Raw genomic sequence first — 22388 nt, forward strand, 5'->3', positions numbered from 1 at the left:
GTTCCTGAGATTATTTTGGTTTCTGGGAGTATTTTTTTTTTCTCGTTCCCAAGGTTTCGTGCATGGTTATTTTGGTTCCTCGGATTATTTTTGGCCCACCAACCAAACGTGGGTTTTCTGCGGAAATTCCACAAAAGTCCAAAGAATAAAAAAAAATTCCGGCAACCAAACAGAGATGCCCCGTTATTTTTTTAGAAATAAAGGTAAACACTTTGAAAACGGGATTCCGTTGGAAAATAAGAAGGAGACTGAAATGACCTCAAGAGTGTAGCCGTGGTGGAGCCAACAACAGGGAAGTTTCTGGGTTTTGGAACTTTACATTCATGGCTTCAAAATCAATTGGGTTGAAGCTTCTGGTTGACAAAGAGAAGAATCAGGTCGTGTTTGCCGAATCAGATAAGGATTTTGTCAATGTTCTATTAAGTTTCCTAACAATGCCAATGGGAACTATCATTCGACTAGCCAAAAAACAATCTAGGGTTGGATGCATGGATACATTGTACGAGAGCATAGAGAATCTAGATATCCAACATTTACAGACAGAGGCATGCAAGAGCATGTTGCTATGTCCAAGAAATGCCTCAGAAATTGAATGCATGGAGCTACCTATACAGTTAAAAGACACTGAAGTTAGAAACTATATATGCCCGAATTGGAGTAGTAGCAATGAGACCCACAACTTTATTAGTAGTGTTAGTACTGCTCGTTGTCGTTGTGGGCAAGTCATGGATACAGAGACTTTTCCAATTTTAGATGATGAGAAAGGGAAGGATGGGGTGTTTGTGAAGGGAAATGGGAGGTTCATGATAAGTGATGATTTGCGTGTCATGCCTGCTTCTACTAGTAGCTTGTCTCTGCTTCAATGGCTTGGTTTCAGAGACTTGACAGCCCTTGAGGAACGCAATTTTAATGTTGGTGCAGACCAGGTAATATTTTTAGTTTTTTACACCACTATGATCTTATATTTAAAATTTGCAAATTTTAATGGGCAAGGAAGGAGCCAAGGGGGGCAATTGCCTCCCTAAAATTTTGGATTGTCCCCTTAAAATTAGGGATTATTTCCAGCTTGATAGGTTCATGGAGAAAGAACCAAAAAGAACAAGAAAAGAAAGATTTGGATGGAGAAAAGAGGGAAAAGAATGTACAAGAATGGATCTTTTGGGGTTTTCTTTTTATTTTTTTGTGTTGTGGAAGATGGATGGATCTAGAAATGGTATTTACAAGAAGGATTTTGGGTTTAGGGACCCAAAAGAAAGGGTTTAGGGTTTGGATGGATGGATTTGGGGTTTTGGACGGAGATTTAGGGTTTTGGGGATGCCAAAAGGGATTTAGGAAGAAGATTTCTTCCCAAATGGGAAATCAAAAGAGAAAGAAAGGAATGATTTAGGGATTTGGGGTTAGCGATTGGGGATTTGGGGTTGAGATATAGGGTTTTGGGTATGAAGAAGGTTGTTACAGCAATGAGAAGAGAAGATGGAGAGGTGCGGCTGGGAGGTTGATACGGCAAGAGTGAGGTGTAGAGGGATGCACAAGACAGAGAGGTTGAGGGACTGACTTATGCAACCCAAAAATGGGTTGTGGAATGGAGAGAGAAAATCGAAGGAAATGGATAAGAAAGAGAATGGGTTGTGCGCACTGATGGGGTGGGGCCGAGGGATGGAGGGAGGGGGATTGCGCATGAGGGAGTGAGAGATTTTAGGGATAAGGGTTTACAGCATTGGTGGGAGAGATTTTAGGAATAGGGGTTGCGCATGGGACAAAGAGAGAGATGCATGGATGGCGTGAGATGAGATGAAAACTCTTCCTTGCTTCCTTTTTCCTTTGGATCTTTGCTCTGATACCATGTTAGAAATGGAGAAGGAAGAAAAGAAGAAGATGAGTGAGGGAGGAGACGAGGAGATTCTCCACCAAGGAGTCCTCGCATGTAAATGTTGTATATATAGGCCCAAAGTAGGGCAACCTTGTACAAAGACTACAATACCCCTCATACTACAAGTAATAACTAAATTACCCTCACACACTCTTTAAACAAGAAACAATTCTCTATCTTGAGAGTTAGAGACTTGCATGGCTGAAAGTGCTTCTGGGTTATCTTCTGGTTGTAAATTTTTATTGAATGATTCCAACACTTCAAGGTATCATGGCCCCTCTTTTTGCGTAACTGATAAATATCTCTGTTTCCATTGTAGTATGACCAGGTATGATTCCATTTTGAGAAAAACCTTTTCCTTTTGAAGAGAAGTTAGTTTCTCCTGTCTTAGATTTTTTACTTGCACTGCTTGATCGTTGTCTGTAGAAGGCCATATAGTGATTGATTGAATCACTTTGGTACCCTTTACTACGTAACTCATGGCTTTGAAATAGTGGAATGACATCATCATATGAGGGTATGAGTGGTTTCATCACCGTAGTGGTGAAAGACTCATATTTGGGTCCCTGTCCAAAATACCTTAGCTTGATCAAGAACATGCTTCCATCTGATAAAGAAAATACCTTAGTTTGATCAAGAACAAGTTTTCTAATTCCATTAAGTTGATCACATATTGACTTGAATTCACATAAGTACTCTGGAAGAGGTAGAATACCCTTCTTAAAAAATTGAGAGGAATTCAAATTCTCATACCTGAGAGTTTTTAGAAAATGATGCAGCCAAAGCTTTCCAGATGTTAGAGTCAGTAACTAGACCAACAACGAGATCAAGGACGTCTTCTGATAGAGTCCCTGTGTTCCATGCCTTTGCAAGTCTATCTGTGCAAGTCCATGAAATGAAGTCTGGGATCTTAATCTTTCCACCATCATTGGATGATTCTCTCACGGTTTGGCATTGGTATTTGTCCATTGGTAGAGGCATAGTTGTAAATTCCGTTTCGGTCGCCATTTCGTTTTTGCCACCAAAATGAAATTTCGGTGGGATTTCGGTGCATTTCGGTCGAAACTTTTCGTTCACACAAAAAATATATTAAAAAATATGAGAAAAATCCAAAAAAATAAAAAATCAATAGAAAAGGATGAAAAACTAATAAATAGTCCAAAATATGTGTCACAAAAGGCATATTCATTACTTAAACACATAAAGTCTTGCACAAGTCCACTTGATAGTCTGATACATAGAAAAACATAAAAAAAAGAGATACATGAAAGTGAAACATAGACAATAGCTAGTAGCAACAACTCTCAGTCATCATAACCCGGATGATCATACTCAATGTCTTCTTCGTCGTCGTCGTCGCCGCTGTCATCACCACCTGGACCACCAGTAGGGACATCTTCTTCAAGAGGCATGAGAAAGTCGTCGTCGTCGTTCCCGGCCCCAAGTACAGCAGTAGGTGGTTCAAGATTTTCCCACCCAATGTCTTCCGGCGTGAATATGACATCTTCTTCTTCTGCAACCCAATCCATCATGACATCCAGATGGTCTATGCTCAAAGGGTCACTAGTGGTAGATGATTTCCTCAACAAGTCCCTGAAAAGGAAAACATTAAGTTTAATGTCAAAGGTTAAACTTAAAAGCTTAAAGTGATGAGGTGAGAGTTGAAAACATTATATTACGTTGTATACCTTTCTCGAAACTTAAGATTATAATGGACAAACACCAAGTCATCTAATCTCTGGTGCTCCAACCTATTTCTCTTTGCAGAGTGAATGTGTTCGAAGGTGCTTCAATTCCTTTCACTCCCAGTCGCACTGCAGGTCTAACTGAGGATTCTGATCGCAAAGGTCTGTAATTCTTTCACGTCACCTCCGAATTGATTCCACCATGCAACTGTAAAGTAAAAAATAGTAAAGCATTATTTGTTGAGAAACTGAAAGTTAAAATGAATTATACTTAATTAAACAAACAACTCAAATATACCTGGTCCCAACTTCGTTCGGTTGAGGATTGCAAGCTTCATTTCAAACATACCCTTAGCCTCTCGATAATCCTCAATCTGATTGGTGATGAGGTCTTGTGTAGCTTCATCAGGTACCAGTCGAGTGATGCATGCCAACAAGCCTCTGGTTACTTCACTGTGCCTAGAGAAGGTAGGAGTGAAAAAGAGAGCAGGGTTAAGAAAATATCCTGCTGCATGGAGGGGACTGTGGAGTTGCCTATCCCATCTTTGGACGATGATCCTCCAAATGGGCATGTAATCTGATTTTCTCTTCAACCTCTCCTTGATGTTCTCTTTGGCCTTATCCATGGCCTCATATAGGTAACCCATCGCCGGTTTGTCCTGCCGATCTACCAAACGCAGGAACAGCCGCTAAATGTTCTTTCAAGCGGGTTATACCTCCACCTGATATGACTTTGCCACAGAATATGCACGTTACTTTATTTTTTTGACCCGAAACCAATGTACCGTAAGCCCATGCCGGGTCATCCGATCTAGTGGGTGCCGAACCAATAGAGGATGCTCCTGCAGAAGGTCCCAAGCCCGACCCACTCATTCTGAAATGAAGTAGAAGAAGGGGGAAAATGAATTAGAAGAAAGAAAATTGAAAAAAATTACAAAAAAATGAAGTAGAAGGGGACAAATGAAGTAAGAAATAAAAGAAAGGAAATGGAAAGAAATAAAGAGAACCTTGAGGTTGAACTTGAGTTGAAGAGAAGAAGAAAAAATTAGCCTTCACTCACTTGAAATAAGCCTTTGGAAATAGTTCTTGACTTCTTGTAGTGGTAAGTTGAATGTATGCCTTCCCTTTGCTCCAAAATAGACTTGGATTGAGTTGAAGAAGAGGGTAGACTTGTAGGAAATTTGGTAGAATAGATAATGTAAGTGAAAGTAGAGAAAGAAGGAGAATCACTTATGTGAAGGTGGAGGATAAGAAGGTAGGGAAAAGGCTATTTATAGAGTTTTTAATTGATTGTGCATTTAAAAATGACTAAAATACCCTTCCCAACAGCTATAAACAGTCACATTTTGAGGTTAAAAAGGTCAAAAACCAAAAAGAGCCGTTCCAGGGGCATTGTTGTAAAATCTGCAAAATCCAGTCAAACTAGCCGTTATGCACGATTCCGGCAGGAATGGAGAATTTCGTCCATTCCGGACGAAATTCCGAATTTCGAAAATTTCGTCTGGAATGGCCGGAATGGAACGAAATTTCCACCGGAACAAAAATTTTGGAATTTCGTTCCGGAATTGGAACGAAACTGGTTCGTTTCGTCCATTCCAGACAAAACGAAACGGAATTTACAACAAAGGGTAGAGGCTTCAAGTACTTGGATTTCAATCAAAGATAAAATCTCTCTTCCACTGCCGGTAATTTGATTGAGTTAACTTCAGTGAAATGAAGTTAGCTACGTTGACATGAGTAGTGTTAGTATATTTTGATGGTTGTTGGGAAGAAGTAAATTCCATTTCAGTATCTGACTTCAGTGAAATGAAGTTAGCTACGTTGACATGAGTAGTGTAAGTATATTTTGATGGTTGTTGTGAAGAAGTCAATTCCATTGTAGTGTCTAGCTCCGCTAAAAGAAAAATTTGTGCAAAACCGTTTTTTCCTCTCTTAATCAACGTCTTTTGGCACTGCATTTCATTGTGTATATAGAGAATACAATAATTAATTTCTAGGTGAAATACAAAAAAAGTGATATGAAAATCACATGCAACATATAGAATACAGAGTAGTTAGCCGAAGTTATAGGAGTGAGAGAGAAAAGTTAGGAAGTCAGCCAGGTGCACAACATGTAGAGAGGAGAGAGGAACAAAGAAGTAATATAAGTTGGAGACTAGTTAGGGAGTGAGTAGTTGTAGGAAAAGAACATGTTTTGGATTGCTGGGTTGGAGAGAAGCTAGGGAGTTCGAGTAGTTATAGGAAAAGAACATGTTTTGGATTGCTGAGTTGGTATTTCTTCTCTTTCAACGACTTTTGGCGTTTCTTCAATTGTTAATCCTAACGAGAATAATAAGAAATGGGGACTGATATCTTCACCAAGGAAGCAGGATTCTTCCCTGGGAGCCTTCGATTCCCGCTTCAATTCCCGTTTCGATTCCCGCTCTGGCAACCTTGAGTAGGATTCTTCCCTGGGAGCCTTCGATTCCCGCTCTGGCAACCTTGATCTTCATTATCATGTTTTGATAATAGGATGAACTATCTTGTATTAAACTTTTTAACCAGTTGTCAAAAGCTATTAGAATTCCCAAAATGCTTTTACCAGCCAACTTTTTTTTTTGCCAGGAATTTTGCACCAACACCTGGAGTCAGGCCCGGAAATTTTATTAAAAAAGACCAGGCTCACAAGACAACATGGACAGATACAGTCAAAAGACCTACAAAAAACTAATGACAAGATCACCTCTTAAGATGAAGATGAGAAATCCCCAGACCATCACATCTCATTGCTCTTTCTGCATCTCTAGGGACATCTCTCCAATAGAAGTATTGTTGATTGATCTGGCTCCTCTTAGCAGCCAATTTGAGAAGTGTAAAACAAGGTGAGTGGTCCATTAATGGTCATGTGGATATCAGTCCCTTAAGAGTTTTTTCATGTTTGTCCTGTACGTGAAAAACTCAAAGTTAATCCAATTGGACTAACAAACACTGGGTTTTATGCTCATAGTTAGCAAAAGTACGATGGCAAAAAACCTAAAGCAAAAAAGATAGGGTTAGTTAGGATGTCTATAACTTGAGGTCATATGTTCAATCCCATCCTACCTACCCAAAAAAGGACCAACTCATGAACATGGATAGAGAAAAGAGGTCTAAAATAAAAATGATGGGATAAAAAATGGGTTAAAAACAGCATCCTCATGTCTGTAAAACATGATACAAAATTTGTTTATATACATCTAAAATTCTATAATAATCATTTATACCTGCTATTAAATTAATAATTTAAAACAATTACCCATGATCCGATCCATTGATCTGAACGACGATTATAAGTCCGGACCAATGTTGTTGAGAATATCTTTATTGAATAATCTGAGGACTTGATTCTTCTAGCCTCATCTATGGTGTTCCTAAGAAAAGATAAACCATTCATTTTTTTAGTCCATTATCTTATGCATGGGTTGCTAGTTCAGGATGAGACCATGATGATGTGAGTCTCTTCATGCCGTACTAGTTTTTGCCTCTCACTTTCTTGTTGGTTCTTATGTTGGACCATCAGTGCTCTGGCCTCATTTTTCTTGTGTGTCCGTGATTTGATGTTTCTATGCTGTTAATCAACTCCTTGATTGAATAGTGTTTCCCCACCAGATCAATCGAGCCGGCCACACTAAATTGCAATGTAAATGCTTTTATGATTGTTCTATCCTTGAAAATTTATGATTTTTCACTTCTACTGACATATGTTGTTTAGCTGTTGGATCTGCTCAAATGTTTTTTCGTCTCCAAGACCCCTTTGAGTGACGTTTTCTTGTCAAAGAGAGAGACTACGGATGCCATTAGGGTCGGGCAGAGAGACACAGCTCCAGCTCAAATGGGAAGAGACACAGGAAGTGGCGAAAAGAAAATGAAGGTGAAGCTTCTGTTAAACAAATCCAACGACAAGGTCTTGTATGCAGAAGCCGGGGAAGATTTCATAGACCTTTTGTTCAGCTTCCTCACCCTTCCTGTTGGATCAGTAGTTAAGTCCTTGGGTAAATGTTCTTCCCTAGAATGTGTAAATAACTTGTACAAGAGCGTTGAGGATTTAAGCACCGATGGTCTCATTAATTGTATTGACACCGCGAAGCTAATCAACCCAAAGCTTGCATCTCATTTTAGCTGCGAGAGCAATTTACTTCAGATTGAGGAAGCTGCTCCACGCAACCCCACCATTGGTAAGTGTCCCTGCCACACATATGGGTTGTGCTTGCTTTGCTGATAATACTGATTCTGACTCCTGGAATTCTTGTGTTAGAGGGTGGCACAATATTACATGCCATTAACCCCAAATCCACCGATGGAATTACAGAGAGTGGAGGAGGATTTGTGAAGGGACCTCTAACATTCAGGGTCACTGACGACTTGGGTGTGAAACTGTTTTCCCCCATTACAACCATCTCTTTCCTCAAAAAGTTCAACTTGGCGTCAAGTGACATTGAGGAGCAGGTTGTTAGTGTTGGAGAGGAGGAGGTATAATCCATTTTTTTTTTCTTATGATTTCATATTTGGTTTGTGGGTGTGTGGGTTTTTGTTAATTTGTTTCATTGCTATGGCTGCCAAACTTCATTCAGCTCTGTAGTCCTTGGTCGCAAAAAATCATGTACCACTATTTTTTCGTCTTTCTTTCATGTGTGCCTTTATGCTTTTAACCTATCCTTAGGCCTTCTCCCCCTTTCTGAAATCCGCCAAAAAGTCCTCACACTAGGCCCTCTTTGAAACTAAGAGCATCGAAATTTGGAGAAAAGTCCCCAGAATTTGCCGGTATTATCTAATCATCCTAAAGTGGGCTGGATCAAATTAAACTCTTGCCAGAATTTGCCGGTATTAAATAATTATCCTAAAGTGGGATGGATCAAACTAAACTCTTGACGTTGTGGTCAAATCTTCTTCGGGCCTTGCTGGCGGTGGTGGTATTGTTCTTTGTAGTGCTGATAACTTTCTCCTGGGCTACTGTTATCAATTTCTTATAAGCTTGCTACCCCCAATTTCCAAGGTGTCCCCTATCTGGATTGAGAGTGTTGGGGCAAAATCAGGTACCAACAGCATGATGACGCATGGCCCTGGACCCACATAAACCCCCAAGCAAATGTCGCCGCACGGCACGATGAATCATATCTCAGTGAATAATGAAAATTCCCGGCCAACAAGGCATCTCCAAAGATCACGTGCTGCCTCACCAACCAATTGGCTATCACCATAGAACTCCTGGGATGGAGCAGCCGAGCAGCATAGTACCAATCATGACACCGCCTTGAGACGTCCCATCACCGATCGTGCTCTCAAATGCAACGACTTAACGAACCGACGGCACTGATACATGCACCAATGCTAGCAATCACCATGGCATCACGCCACCTCCCTCAAAGTCACGGAACTTCAGCCTATAAAAAGGGAAGCCCACGCTCCAAGCAAGAGAGGAGGAGGCTACCACCTAGGTACGCAAAACCGATCACTCAGAGCATCCCCATCATCTGTGCTTAGCTCCATCTGTTGCCTCAAATTGACTCGCGTGTCGAAGGGTTTCCCCGGAGTTCTGATTCCCGGCATTTCTGACCTAGATCCGTCAATTGACCATCCCTCTACCAAAGCTAGACCAGGAGGGAACCATTCGTGCACTCAGTTGGATTTGAGAGCAACAGATTGGTGCCTACCGTGGGGCCCGTCTAAGTCCTCACCTAAAAAGGAGATAAGCGCCACGGCTACAAGGACCAGCCGAAATAAAACTGGCATCGGGGATACGGACGCTACCCCAAATATACGCCAAGGGTTGCCCTCATAGCGAGCCCTACACCAAGGCCTGATTCACCAGCCCGTTCACTACTAACGTACTTACATTTCCTACCGGAACGGCCGTCCACCGTCCCTTCGATGGATAACTATAGCAACCTCGCCAGCCAGGTGGTGAACCTGGCCGGCTTGTTCTAAAGATTCGTGAAACAGGGAGCTGCGGTCATGCCTCGGGTAGAGCAACCCACCTTGCAAGCAATGACACCAACTCAATGAGAACCCGAACAATCTGCTTGGCAGGAGGTCGGGGCATCCCTTCCTCACCCCGAAAGGAGCCTTCCACATCTTCATCCAGTGCAGCACCACCCATTGGATACTGCCCTGTGAGGCTGGCCTCGACGCACCCTAATCACTGGGCTCGACGCACCCTAACCACTGGGCTCGACGACTCGTCAACCCGACTTGCCGCACTTAGTGGAATCCAGCATACTCCGATCTTCGCCGAGAAATATGGAAGATGATCGGCGAAGTGATGAGGGAATGGTGCCCCGTGGACGAGACGGAAAATGATGAAGTACACCCCTTTACTTCGGAGATCTTGGAGGAACAGATCCCTGAGAGCCTCCGGCTGCCGCAACTCGACCCCTACGATAGCACCACTGACCCAGTCGAGCATCTGTGATTCTTCAAAGCTACTATGCTCTTCCACAATGTGTCTGATGCAGTGTTGTGCCGATCCTTCACTTCCACCTTAAGAAAGGCCGCACACGCTTGGTAATCCAAGCTTCGAATCGGTTCTACCAGCACGTTCCGACAGCTTGGCTGTGAGTTCACGGCTCACTTCATCAACGGCCGTGCCCACCCCAAGATAACCAATGTCCTGATAGGTGTGAAGCGGCAAAGGGGCAAGATGTTGAGGGAATACATAGCACCCTTCAATGCTGAAGCGACAGAAGTGCAGGAGCTTGATCGTCTGTCGCTCTAATGGTCATGAGGACCGAGGTGACAAATACCGGACTCAAGCTCTCCCTCGCCAAAATGCCCGCCAAAGCCTTCCGTTATCTGCAAATTCAGGCAGAAAAGTACATAAATGTTGGGGAGATCATGGTGGCTGAGAGGACTGGAAGCAAGTCGATTTGGAGACAAGCAGAGAGAGAGAGAGAGAGAATCCCAGATTCGGAGCTGGACTGAGCAAGTAGCACCGATACAGAGACCCCGAAGGTCCACCCAAAATCCCCCCCACCCACACCCCGAAGGTTTGAGAGGTACACCCCCTTGAATGCTCCAATGGCACACGTCCTCATGGAGATCACCGACGATCCATTCTTCTAATGGCCGCGATGGATGAGAAACGAGGGGCTTTGCAAGACCCTGGCAAGTATTGTTGATTCCACCGAGATCACGACCACGACACCGAGGATTGTCGGCACCTGAAAGACAAGACTGAGAACCTAATTTGTTGAGGCCTCCTAAACCGTTACTTGGAAGGTCGAGATCGCCATCGAGTCGAAGCATCGGCTCGGAGAGAACCGAGGTCCCCAGAACATTGAGGTGAAGGACGACTCAAGGGTTTCCGCCATGACGAACCCTGGATCGAAGGGATAATTGCCAGTAGCAGACCCCAGCCAGAATCATTTTTTAAGAGAAAAAAACAGTATGTGAATGTATCTTCATTTGCGATTAATGAAATGCATTGTGTTTGTATGTTTCCCACATAACGACAGAATATTCAAATCTCCTTCCGCCATGTCTCCGTAAGACCCGAGAGCCACTCGGGCAAAAGACCAAGGCCCCCCCCATAAGCACAACGATTAGAAAGACCCGAAAGTCACTCGGGCAAAAGACTTAGGCTCCCCCGAGGCATGACGATCATAAGACCCAAGCGCCACTTGGGCAAAATACCTAGGCTCCCCCTAGGCACAAAAACCCAAGAGACACTTGGGAAAAAGACCTAGACTCCCCCAGGCACAAAGACCCGAGAGCCACTCTGGAAAAAGACCTAGGTTCTCCCTAGGCACGGCGATCACAAAGACCTGACAACCAGCTAGGCAAAAGACCTAGGTTTCCCCAGGCACAAAGACTCGAGAGCCACTCGGGCAAAAGACCTAAGCTCCCCCCAGGCATGACGATCAGAAGACCCGACAGCCAGTTGGGGAAAATACCTAGGCTCCCCTAGACACAACGATCATAAGACCCGAGATCTACTCGGGCAAAAGTCCTAGGCTCCCCTAGGCACGACGATCACAAAGACTCGACAGCTAGTCAGGCAAAAGACCTAGGCTCGCCCTAGGCACGACGATCATAAGACCCGACAACCACTTAGACAAAAGACCAGGGCTCCCCTTAGGCACCAAGACCCAACAACAATCATGCAAAAGACATAGGCCCCCTTGGCACAAAGACTCAAGAGCCACTCGAGCAAAAGACCGAGGCTCCCCCCTAGGCACTACAATCATAAGACCTGACAACCACTTGGGCAAAAGACCTTGGGTCCACCTAGGAACAAAGGACAAGAGACTCGAATCACTCGAGGAAAAGACCTGGGATCTCCCTTGGCGCGACAATCGGCTGAATACCTTGGGCGATATGGTATGATCATAATCACAAAAATGTGGTTGAGTCGAATCAATCCGCTCGACTCAACACTAAGTTCGGGAAATTCCTAGAAACGATCGCCAACCCCTAGCCGATACTTGAGGAAAAGCTGGGGGACTCCGAGGAGTTGGTCCGAGCAGTTCACCATTGACAAAAAAGTGGAATCAACTTTGATACTTAGACTTGGAAGGCCCCGAGAGGCCGTTCCAAGCAAAAGTACACAACTCGAAGGGAAAAATGATACAAAGTTCCAAGAAAGCAAATTTCATTAAACATTCTTTACATTGAGCTCCCAAAGCCATGTACAAAAGAAGGCCTGACTCATGCCAAAACAAACGACTAGTGCAACGAAAGATGAGAGTACAAGCCCAATCTACATCACAAAGGGCCATCCCAATCTGCTTACGCATAAAGGTATCTAGCCGAAGAAAACAAAAATGTTGGGCGGTCGTACTTTAATCGGAATCAGGAGAATGGGAGAGCTTGAATCCGAGCACTTACGCACCAGCAAGGAGGCCAAAAGCATAACCTGGAAACTCTTACTATCCTAAAGAAGAGCTCGGATCGGTCCGAGGCCACCGGTTACCAATCTGGAAACTCCCTTAGAGTACCGAGCCCTCGTTTCAACCCAGCCATCTTCACACAACTTTCTTTGTGGGCTTATGAGCATTGGCTTGTTCCCGCAGCTCTTCTCATCCTTGAAATAAGGTGAGTCGAAGAGTTTGCTCAAGCCTGCACTTGGTCGCCCTCGGGATGGAGTCAACGAAACAATTTGAAAGAACCAAGTCGACCCCTAGAACTGCTTGTCCTAAAGCCTTCAATAAATAAGGCTTACTCCTCAATTGAATCAAAACTCTAATTGGAATTCAAACTCAGATTGAGGTTTTGTTCGAAAAAGCCAAGACAAGAGGCAGTATTGGATTGAACTGAGACTTGGTATTGTTGCAGTTGAGATGAGCCAAACCGAGATGAATATGGTGTATTTTGCTTGTTGTAATTCTGCCAACCACGGCCTTGACGGCCACCACCATCCCCACGGTATGAATTACCATTCCGGTTACGAGAATCCGACGCAGATGTTGTAGCAAGAAAAGCTGAGCCGTGAGCAGTGGAGGACTTAGAATGAAGTGAAGGACCAACAACGGGTAGTACAGGAATATTCACCTGTTGTCCATCAACTACGCTTTCGGCCTGATCTATCACAATTCAACCAAGTCTTAAACATCGAACTAGATCGAGTCGTCCCATCCACAAAACTAAATCGTCGACCATTAAACCGCCTACTGTCGTAGGACAAAATCTCCCCCTCCCTCAGCATCCCTGCTAAACATCAGGAGGAGCAGAGTCAGAAGGGCGAGAATGTTACGAAAAGTTAGGTAAAAGTCAAGGAACTATCAAACAACCTCGCCCCGGTCATCTTTGAGCCCTCCACCAAGGGGGCTTGGAGCCTCATCTGCCGACCCCGAGGATGAGAGATCCGCTGGGCTTAACCCGTAGGCAACAAGAACGCCCTCTGCCAACATTCCATCCATTTCAAACTGGGGCATGTCCTTTAGACCCCTATAGGTCTCTTCCTCATCAATAAGCAGGGTGGGGAATCGGTTCAACTCCCTTAAGTCCGGCTCGCCCCAACTAGTATCGAAGTCCCAATAAAGCCTACTTACATTCCCTACTCCCTGCCTACATCATTGCCGATCCCAGCAAAATAGGACCTACTCCCATCCATGAAGAATGGTTGACATCTCGAGCGTAAATCCCGCTTAGGATTGCTGCCTAAAGTAGAACCGCCCTCTCTCACCAACGCACTAACCCATAAGAAAAAATCCCCTAAAGGGGCCATGTGTAACACGCTTCCTCATACTCACCGCGTGAATAATGAAGGCAATGATGCATCTCCAGGAATCCGGAGTCAGCTGTGCCGGAGCCACTCCGTAATAAGGTTGGAGGAGCGGGAAGCGAAGGGTCTCATGAAGGTGGGAAGCGGGAAGCGGGAAGGGTCGGAGAATTTTTTTTAAAGTTAAATATTTAAAAAAATTTAAAATAAAAATAAAAATTACTAATAAACATAAGAAATAATTATATGAACCAAATATTAAAAAAATAGTTTTTATTAAAAGATTCAACATTTACTTAAAGGAAAATCACTATCAGCTGAAATGCCTGTGTTGACTAGTCTGTTGACTAGTGCCTTACAAGAAGAAAAAATTTTAGAAACCAAATTATGAGATTTATTTTACCGCCCTTTTGAGATTTAATAATGTTCGGACATGATAGGATTTATGAATTTTTAAAATTGGAAAAATACCCTATCGTTTGGAAGTTAAGATTTTGACCCAACCGGTTTTTTTGAATTTTGTACTAGTACTGGAAAGTTGACTTTTTATCCTATTAGATTTGGGTCTTGAAACTATTTTTAATAGATTCAAATGGGGGTTATTCCCTTATTTACATGTAAATCATAAGTACTTAAATGACTTTACATGTAAATACTAAGAAGAGGAAGAGAAGAAGACTAGCAAGAGACAAGGAAGGTAGATAGGAAACGCGCTTCCCATAGAGTGGGATACGGGTTTCCCATAGAGTGGGAATCAAATTTCCCAAAGTGGGAATCGTGTTTCCCATGTTTCAGAAACTGGATTCCCAAAAATTGGGGAATCGAGAAGATTCCCGTTTTTTGAATCGATTTTCGGGGAATCGAGATTCCCCATTATGAGTAGAGATTCCTGCTTCCTTGCTCCGTAATACCTGAGGACCTGAGAAATAATCCCGTGCAAGGGAAACCGGAGACCAGCTTGAAGGAAGCCCTCGTAAAAACATGCCCTGGTCAGTCTTCCTCTGGTATAGTGCACGGAACCTGGAAAGTGCATGGAAACCCACTCGGGCACATGGAACTCCGATCTGATCTTAATAAGGTAGCATGGTAGCCCACTCTATCAAGAGGGACACCTCATACTCAGGACCGAAATGTGGACAGGACTCCAAAGCATCACCAGAGCTTTCTGTCAGGGCCTCATGGCTCACATCCTGACCAAGGCCCCTAGATGAAGCCCGGAAGTTGACCCAGCACTAGCACGATGGCCAGAACTGTCTCCGATCATGCTGACTGGTTGATATTCACCCTGGAAGGAGCCTCCTAAGTCTATGCTAAAACTAGCCTTTGAACTCTCCTCAGACATGGTTAAAGGAAACGCAGAGAAAAGCAAAAACTTATTGAGGAAGGAGACTTCCGACAACAAGGTCACCTGTCAGTCGCTCTTTGCCCTTTCAGAGATAACTTCGCTAGAAATAAGCGAGAAATGACGTCTTCCATCCTCCTTTTATAGACTTTGAATCGCCTTCAGCAAGAAATAATATAAACCTTTTTGGCATCACCCCAGAGGTCACCGCCATGCATCGTGTCAATTTTTCTTTCGAAACGGCAAGCCGCTTTGAATACACACTTGACACTTCAAGAAAAGCCAAGCGTTGAAAAATCCTCCCACATATTGCACAGTGGTTCAAGAAATGATGTAGATTGACAATTATTAGATTCGACGTCACCAACTGGCGTCACCATAATTACGTCGAGAATTCCACCGTCGCCTCTCATTTAAGTAGCCCAAAGGACCCCCCGAGAGCCAACGACCAAAGGAGTCCCAAGTACTCGCCGAGACTCTGTCCAAAAAATCAAAACGAGCCGGACTTGACATATGCAATCCTGATTACTTTTACTCGTGCCGGCCCAATTAGGGAGCTATATGTCGACGTGTGGCCCCTAGACACAAAAGCCTCCAAGCAAATGCCGCCACACAGGACGGCGAACCATATCTCAGTGAATGATGAAAACTCCCGGCCAACACAACATCTCCAGAGATCACACGCCGCTCCATGACCAATTGGCTATCACCATAGAACTCCTAGTATGGAACGATGTCAGTACCAATCATGGCACCACCTTGAGACGTCCCGTTACTGATTATACCCTCAACTACAACGATTGGACGAACCGGCGACACAGATACATGCACCAATGCCAGCGATCATCATGGCATCACGCCACCTTCCTCCCCCCGGTGTCATGGAACTTGTGCCTATAAAAAAGGGAAACCCACATTCCAAGCAAGAAAGAGAGAGAGAGGATACCATTAAAAAAAACCAAGAGAGAGAGGAGGCTACCACCCAAGTATGCAAATTCGATCACTCAGATCATCCCCATTCACTGTGCTTAGCTCCATATTTTGCCTCAAACTGTCAATGAGTGTCGAAGGGTTTCCCAGGAGTTCTGACTCCAGGCATTCCTAACCATTATTTTTGAGTGCAAGTCGTCCCCTAGATCCCTTAATCGACCATCCCTCTACCGGAGCCAGACCAGGAGGGACCATTCATGCACTTAGTCGGATTCGAGCAGCAACAGAGAGTGACTTTGCGGTTAGATTAATATATATAGGAAATGTAATATTCATTCACTCTTCCAAATACTTGCAAAGAACAGTGGAACTTCTGTCTGAGATCCATTAGGATATCTCCCATATCTATTGTGAAGGAAGAACCTTTGACTAGTTTGCCAATAGAGGCACCCCTTGCACTGAGATCTTTCATATTCTTACATCCAGTCTAGTCTTGGATGATGCCTCCGAAGCGCTGCAACATAGATTTCGTTTCCTTTTTTGACTTCTTGTTGGTGTAAATTTTCTACTAGGTTCTTTCTTGGTGCCAGACTGAGTCTTCTTAATTGGATTTCTGTTTTTCTTTGTTCTTCAGCCGTTCCCTCTTCTAATATAATTTTGCAAAAAAAAATTCTAAAAAATTATACTTCCATTTGTGATTTGCAGGCTCTCGATTTGCTGAAGTCTTCTTTGACATCCAAAATGGTTTTGAAAGATGTCTTCTCCCCAGTGAAACGAAAGCAGGTTGGAATGGTTATTGATAAGGATAAAGTTCCATGTGCAAAGAGAAAAATGGAAACAAATGGAAGCCATGTTGAAAGTTGTGGGAGGATAAAGCTGGAAACAGATTGAAACTCTGTGCAAAGATGAAGTTGGAAACCATGAAGATAAAGTCAGTAACGGTACTAAGATAAAGAGGACTCCTTGAGATTCTTGAGAATTATTTTTTGAAGATCTTTACCATAGCCTTTGGTGAAAAATCCTAGTCTAATGGTCGACAATATTTAATCTTTTTGTATTACTAGCAAGATTATCCATGTTATACTTGGACAAGAAAATTAATATATGTTTACAATATTTTGTTATAGTCTCATTAGTTATTTGCGCCGAAACTATAAATATATGTATATATATAGGGACCATTGCAGAAAGGCATTTTGCGGCCATTGCAGAAAAGCATTTTGCGGCCGACTGTTGCATATGAAAGCAACCTCACAGGCTCACTTTTCAGCAAATTTTGAGTGTCTTTCCACGACTGTTTGCTCATGCAAAAATACTCTGCTAAATGGCTTTCCGCGCAATTGCCTATATGGGATTTCATATTTGTTAAATGTTGTTTTTGGTCTTTATTAAACTAGGGATAGTTTAGGCAAAAGTTTCATTTGTAATTGGCTATAAAAGCCAACTCCCATGTGATTTTCATTTTGGACTTTTGACTTCGACATTGCATTTGGATTTCGGGAACGAAATTGAAATTTTTGTTTGGAGGGAAATCTCCATTTGGAGAGGTTTTCTTACTGAAATCGCCCGAGGAACTATTAGGCTTGATTTCCAAGTGTTTAGCTCCTTGATCTTCATTTTTCTACCATGTGATTACAACGATATCACATTGAACAGAAGCTGAGCATCTCCTTGCTCAGCTGGATTGGATTTTCGTTCAAGAAATGCAAGCAGTGAATCAGAGTTTATTTTCTGGTTTGATTCTGTGCAATGTTGCCGGAAGTGATTGAATTTCTTCTTGGGAATGTGGATTTTGCAGGGACTCTTAACAGGGTAGAACTCGCCCCTAAAAGCTAGCTGTTAGAGGGAGGGTGCCCATCCCTTATAAGCAAATCCACATCCATTGAATTTTCTGATGTGGGACTATTTTTGCTTGCACGTGGAACCCCCAACAATATCCCCCTCCACGTGGAAGCAACGTGGACAATCTCGCCCATCCACGCGGGTGCAACGTGGGAACTACGAGATCTATCCCGAGGGATTATTCCTTCCTCACAGGCATTATTGGGGTTACTGAGATCTGCCCCGAGGGACATTCCCGCCCTTGGAAGCAAACCGGGGTTACCACGCCCTTGCTCTGATACCACTTGTAGGGACTCTTAACAGGGTAGAACTCGCCCTTAAAAGCTAGCTGTTAGAGGGAGGGTGCCCATCCCTTATAAGCAAATCCACATCCATTGACTTTTCCGATGTGGGACTATTTTTGCTTGCACGTGGAACCCCCAACAGATTTGACCTTGAATTCTGCATGTAATTGTTAGAATAAAATTAGCAGGGGAAGAAGATTGTAATAGGACTGAATTGTGCTTTCAATGACTTTCAATCCAGTTCTGTTCCTTCTAACCAATTCAGTGAGAAACCATCAAGATCCTATGGTATTTTATCCCCAACTTGATCAAATACGGGCATTGCAAGGCTTTTTTCTTGACCTTTTAAAACCAAGTTTCTTGTGTTTCCTGTTGTTAATGGCTAAAGAATCTCCATCCATTTATAGTTGAATTCAATTCAGAATTAATGCCTTTCATTCCTGGTTTTAAGTCAAGAAGACACAACTTACCACATGTATCCGAGGTGGTACTATTTTGTTTGACTAAAATCCATTGGTTTCCATGACTCTGGGTCTTTTGTTTTAGGGAAAATTACATTTACACCCCCTCTAGTTTCTGACACATACACTTCTACCCCTGTGGTTCTAAACGTGACAACTACACCCCCTGAGGTTTCAAAACGTGACAAGTACACCCCCTCCGTCAACGGTCTATCAGTTTAACCTGACGGAAAGACTGAAACCAATCATGGTTAATATTTTGAGGACAGAAATGCCCTCATTTACAGAGGGATTAGGGTTACGCCATTTCCCACCGCCACCGTTGCACCTCCGGCCACCGCCACCTTCGGCCACCACTGCCATCGCCATCTCCGGCCACTGCCGTCACCTCCACCACAGACAATGAAACCCCATCCCATGGCTACATCAAACCCACATTTCAAGAAAAAACATTGATAAAAACAAAAAAAAAAGCCCTAAAATATTAGGGTTTATGTGCAAATCATGATCATGGTGTGAATGAAGACAAATAAAACTCCTAAATCGAGGGTTTATGTTGATAAATAAACAAGGGTTTGAATCAAACCCTAATTTTTAGTTTTGAAGTCTGAAAATCCTAATTTTTAGTTGGGGAAGACGAGGGCATTTTGGTCATTTCCACCTTGCCGTTTGGTCCATCCAGTTAAAAAAACCCAATGGAACCATAAGGGGTGTAGTTGTCGTGTTTAGAACCACAGGGGTAGAAGTGTATGTGTCAGAAACTAGAGGGGGTGTAAATGTAATTTTCCCTTATTTTTAACTGAGTTTAAGTAGCTATTTCTCATGAACTCTTCATGATTGTTGCTTGTGAAGATTAGTTGATATAGGAGGATGCTTCTCTGGACTATAGTTGTTCATATGCATGTTTCGTTATGATTGGTATACATTTAAAATTGAATCAGCCTTTTTTAGGGCCCTCATAATTGGATTCAATATCTGTTCAAGTAACTAGTCAAACATTGTGAGCATGGCTAATATTTGAACATAGCTTTCGATTCGATAGATCCTCCACATAAAAGGGCATCAGAGCTATGCTACTACCGAAAGCATTGTTTCCGCACACTTCACCATGCATCACCAACCAAAAATTAGGGTTTTTGAATACTCAACTCAACTAAGCCTTTGTTCCAAACCAGTTGGGGTTGGCAATAATTAGGGTATTGAATGAGGGAAAACTGCTCGTGAGCTTGAGCTCATATAGCTTATATGAGCTAGAGTGCCACAAAAACTTGGGTCCCACATTTTTTGGGATGATCCAAAGCATTCATTTGGAACGACTTTACATAGATAGGGTGTACCAAAAATTAGGTCTATAGGATAATCCTAACCTATCCAGGAGTGGAGGGGGAAAATGGACTGACACTGTTTGTCGACAAATTTGCCCAGTTTTGCCCTCCACTTTTGGAGGGGTTAGGATGATCCAATGGGCTCGATTTTTGGTACACACCCTATCTATGATGGGGCCTTGGAAATGAATGGTTTGGATCACCGCAAAAAAAGTGGGACCCATGTGTTTGGGCACTCAAGCTCATATAAGCTTATATGAGCTCAAGCTCACGAACAGTTTTCCCATTGAGGGGGAAAACTAAGGACCTAAAAACTTAATGCTTGAAAGCCTACTTTATATCATAATTCTCCTTGCTAGATGCAGTTCTTTTGCATACGAACCGAGCATGCCCCAAAAGAGAATTCTCTTACCCAATACCTCACTTTTAATCACAAGTCTTGATTTTAGCCAAAAAAATAGATTTTTTTTATTATCTAGAATCGATCCAAACCATCCATTTTGTTGGGAATGTTGCCTTATTTCCCAACCCCACTTTCCTATTTTGATTAGGATCAACGGTGGTCGTGGTAAGGCAAAATTAGAATGGAAGTTTTTTTTAGGTCTTTGGAAAACCTAATTATAAAAGATACATGAGAGTCTCTTTGGGTTTTGCGGCAAAGAGACGAGGTGAGAGGTGTGTCGGCTGCCTCTAGAGAGAGGAAGAGAGAAAAAGATAGAGGGCGAGAAGGAGAGAGAAAGAAAGAAGGAGAAAAAGGAAAAGGACTTTCTTTTGGGCTTTTCTTTTCTTGGGTTTCTCCTGGGAATTCTTTTGTGGGTTTTTCGCTTGGGTTTCTCCTGTTCATGGTCTTGGGTTGAGAAGAAAGGAGAGGGTTGCGGGTTTGTGGGTTTGGGTTTTAATCCAGTATAATCCTTGCATATTGTTTTCTCATAGTCGAAGATCGTGTTTCTCGCTCGTGGAGTAGGGTTGGCCGAACCACGTAAAATCTTGGTGTTCATTGGCTTGTGGTTTGTTTTACTTTTCCGTTTAATTTGTGAGCGATAGGATCGAATTGCCCTGCTTATTTTCTCAACAAGTGGTATCAGTGGCTTGGTTGGAGCGATCATCGAGGCCGAGCGCAGCGATCGTGGTGTTGTGGTTGGACTACGGCTAGAACGACCTTTGAGATTAGAAAGATTGTCCAAGAAATATTACCGTTTGATGTGGAGCGCTACACCGTGAAGTGCGGAGTAATCTGGGATGGCGGTAAAATCAAGTTCTACTCAGTTCAACATCGATAGATTTGATGGAAAGGGCAATTTCAGCCTATGGCAGATGAGGGTGAAGGACATCCTAGTTCAACAGGGATTGGCTAAGGCATCGAAGGGTAAGGATGGGAACCGGGAGAAGATGACGAATGCCGAGTGGGAAGACATTGAGTCGAAGGCGGTCAGCACGATTAGGCTATGTCTAGGAGAAGTTGGAAAAACTTTACATTTCAAGAAGCTTGGCTTACCAGTTGTGTCTGAAGCAGCAATTGTACGGGCTGAAGATACATGAAGGCGGGAATCTTCTACAACACATCGTGGTGTTCAATGGGCTTGTGGATTAGCTCCACAAGGTTGACGAAAAGTTAGAGGAAGAAGACAGGGCCCTTTTGCTTCATACTTTGCTTCCTGATTCGTATGACAACTTAGTGACGACTTTATTGTATGGTAATGATACAATAAAGTTGGAGGAAGTCACGACGTCGCTCTTACGAATGAGATTCAAAAGAAACCTGTTCTTGGTGGAAGTGGAGAGCGTGAGTTAGTTGTTCATGGTGGGAATCAAAGAGGAAGGTCATCTTACATGGGATCAGGAAAAGGCAGGTCAAGATTCAAGGTGGGCAGAAAGGGCGTGCAATGTTACCGTTGCAAGGAATATGGCCACACCAACCGGGATTGTCCGAAGCGAGCTGATAAGGCGGATAATGGTGCTAAGAATATTGTGGTGGTGGTAACGGATTAGCAGAGTGAAGAGGTTGGAGGCATTCTCATAGTCTGCTCAAGTAATCACACTTCTCCTCATAATGAGTGGATTCTAGATTCAGGGTGCTCTGATCATGTCTGCTCAGGATAGAATATTTTGATATGTTCAAGGAGATAAAGGAAGGTGTAGTGTCCTTGGGTGACAGGTCTACTTGTGACGTCACGGGAGTTGGGACGATGAAGATCAAGATGTTTGATGGAGTGGTTCATACTTTGGGTGGTGTGGATTATGTTCCAAGGATACGAAAGAATCTAGTATCCACTTGGCCAGTTGGACTCCAAGGGTTATGGATATTCAGCTGTAGGTGGAGCAATGAAAATCACACGATTTGTTGTATGATTCTTATGAAAGGAGAGAAGTTTGGCGAATTATATCATCTGGTCGGGGACGCGGTTACTAGTGTTCCTAAGACCTCGATAGTTAGTTGGAAACAGGGTAATGGTGTGCACACACACAGGCCCTCTT

General features: G+C 43.1%; 1 protein-coding gene across 1 annotated transcript; it reads left to right on the forward strand.

Moving 5' to 3' along the window:
• The first annotated feature begins 248 nt into the window (after nucleotides 1-248).
• On the forward strand, nucleotides 249-17127 carry LOC143858597 (uncharacterized). Its single transcript, XM_077369281.1, has 4 exons — nucleotides 249-926; nucleotides 7286-7748; nucleotides 7829-8043; nucleotides 16707-17127. Exons 1-4 carry the CDS (start codon nucleotides 324-326, stop codon nucleotides 16890-16892), a joined length of 1467 nt encoding a protein of 488 aa, XP_077225396.1. The 5' UTR covers nucleotides 249-323; the 3' UTR covers nucleotides 16893-17127.
• Nucleotides 17128-22388: the final 5261 nt, after the last annotated feature.

The sequence above is a fragment of the Tasmannia lanceolata genome, unplaced genomic scaffold (assembly GCF_043159265.1).
Source record: "Tasmannia lanceolata isolate RefF3 unplaced genomic scaffold, GAP_Taslan_0.1 ptg000026l, whole genome shotgun sequence".
Taxonomy (NCBI): Eukaryota; Viridiplantae; Streptophyta; class Magnoliopsida; order Canellales; family Winteraceae; genus Tasmannia; species Tasmannia lanceolata.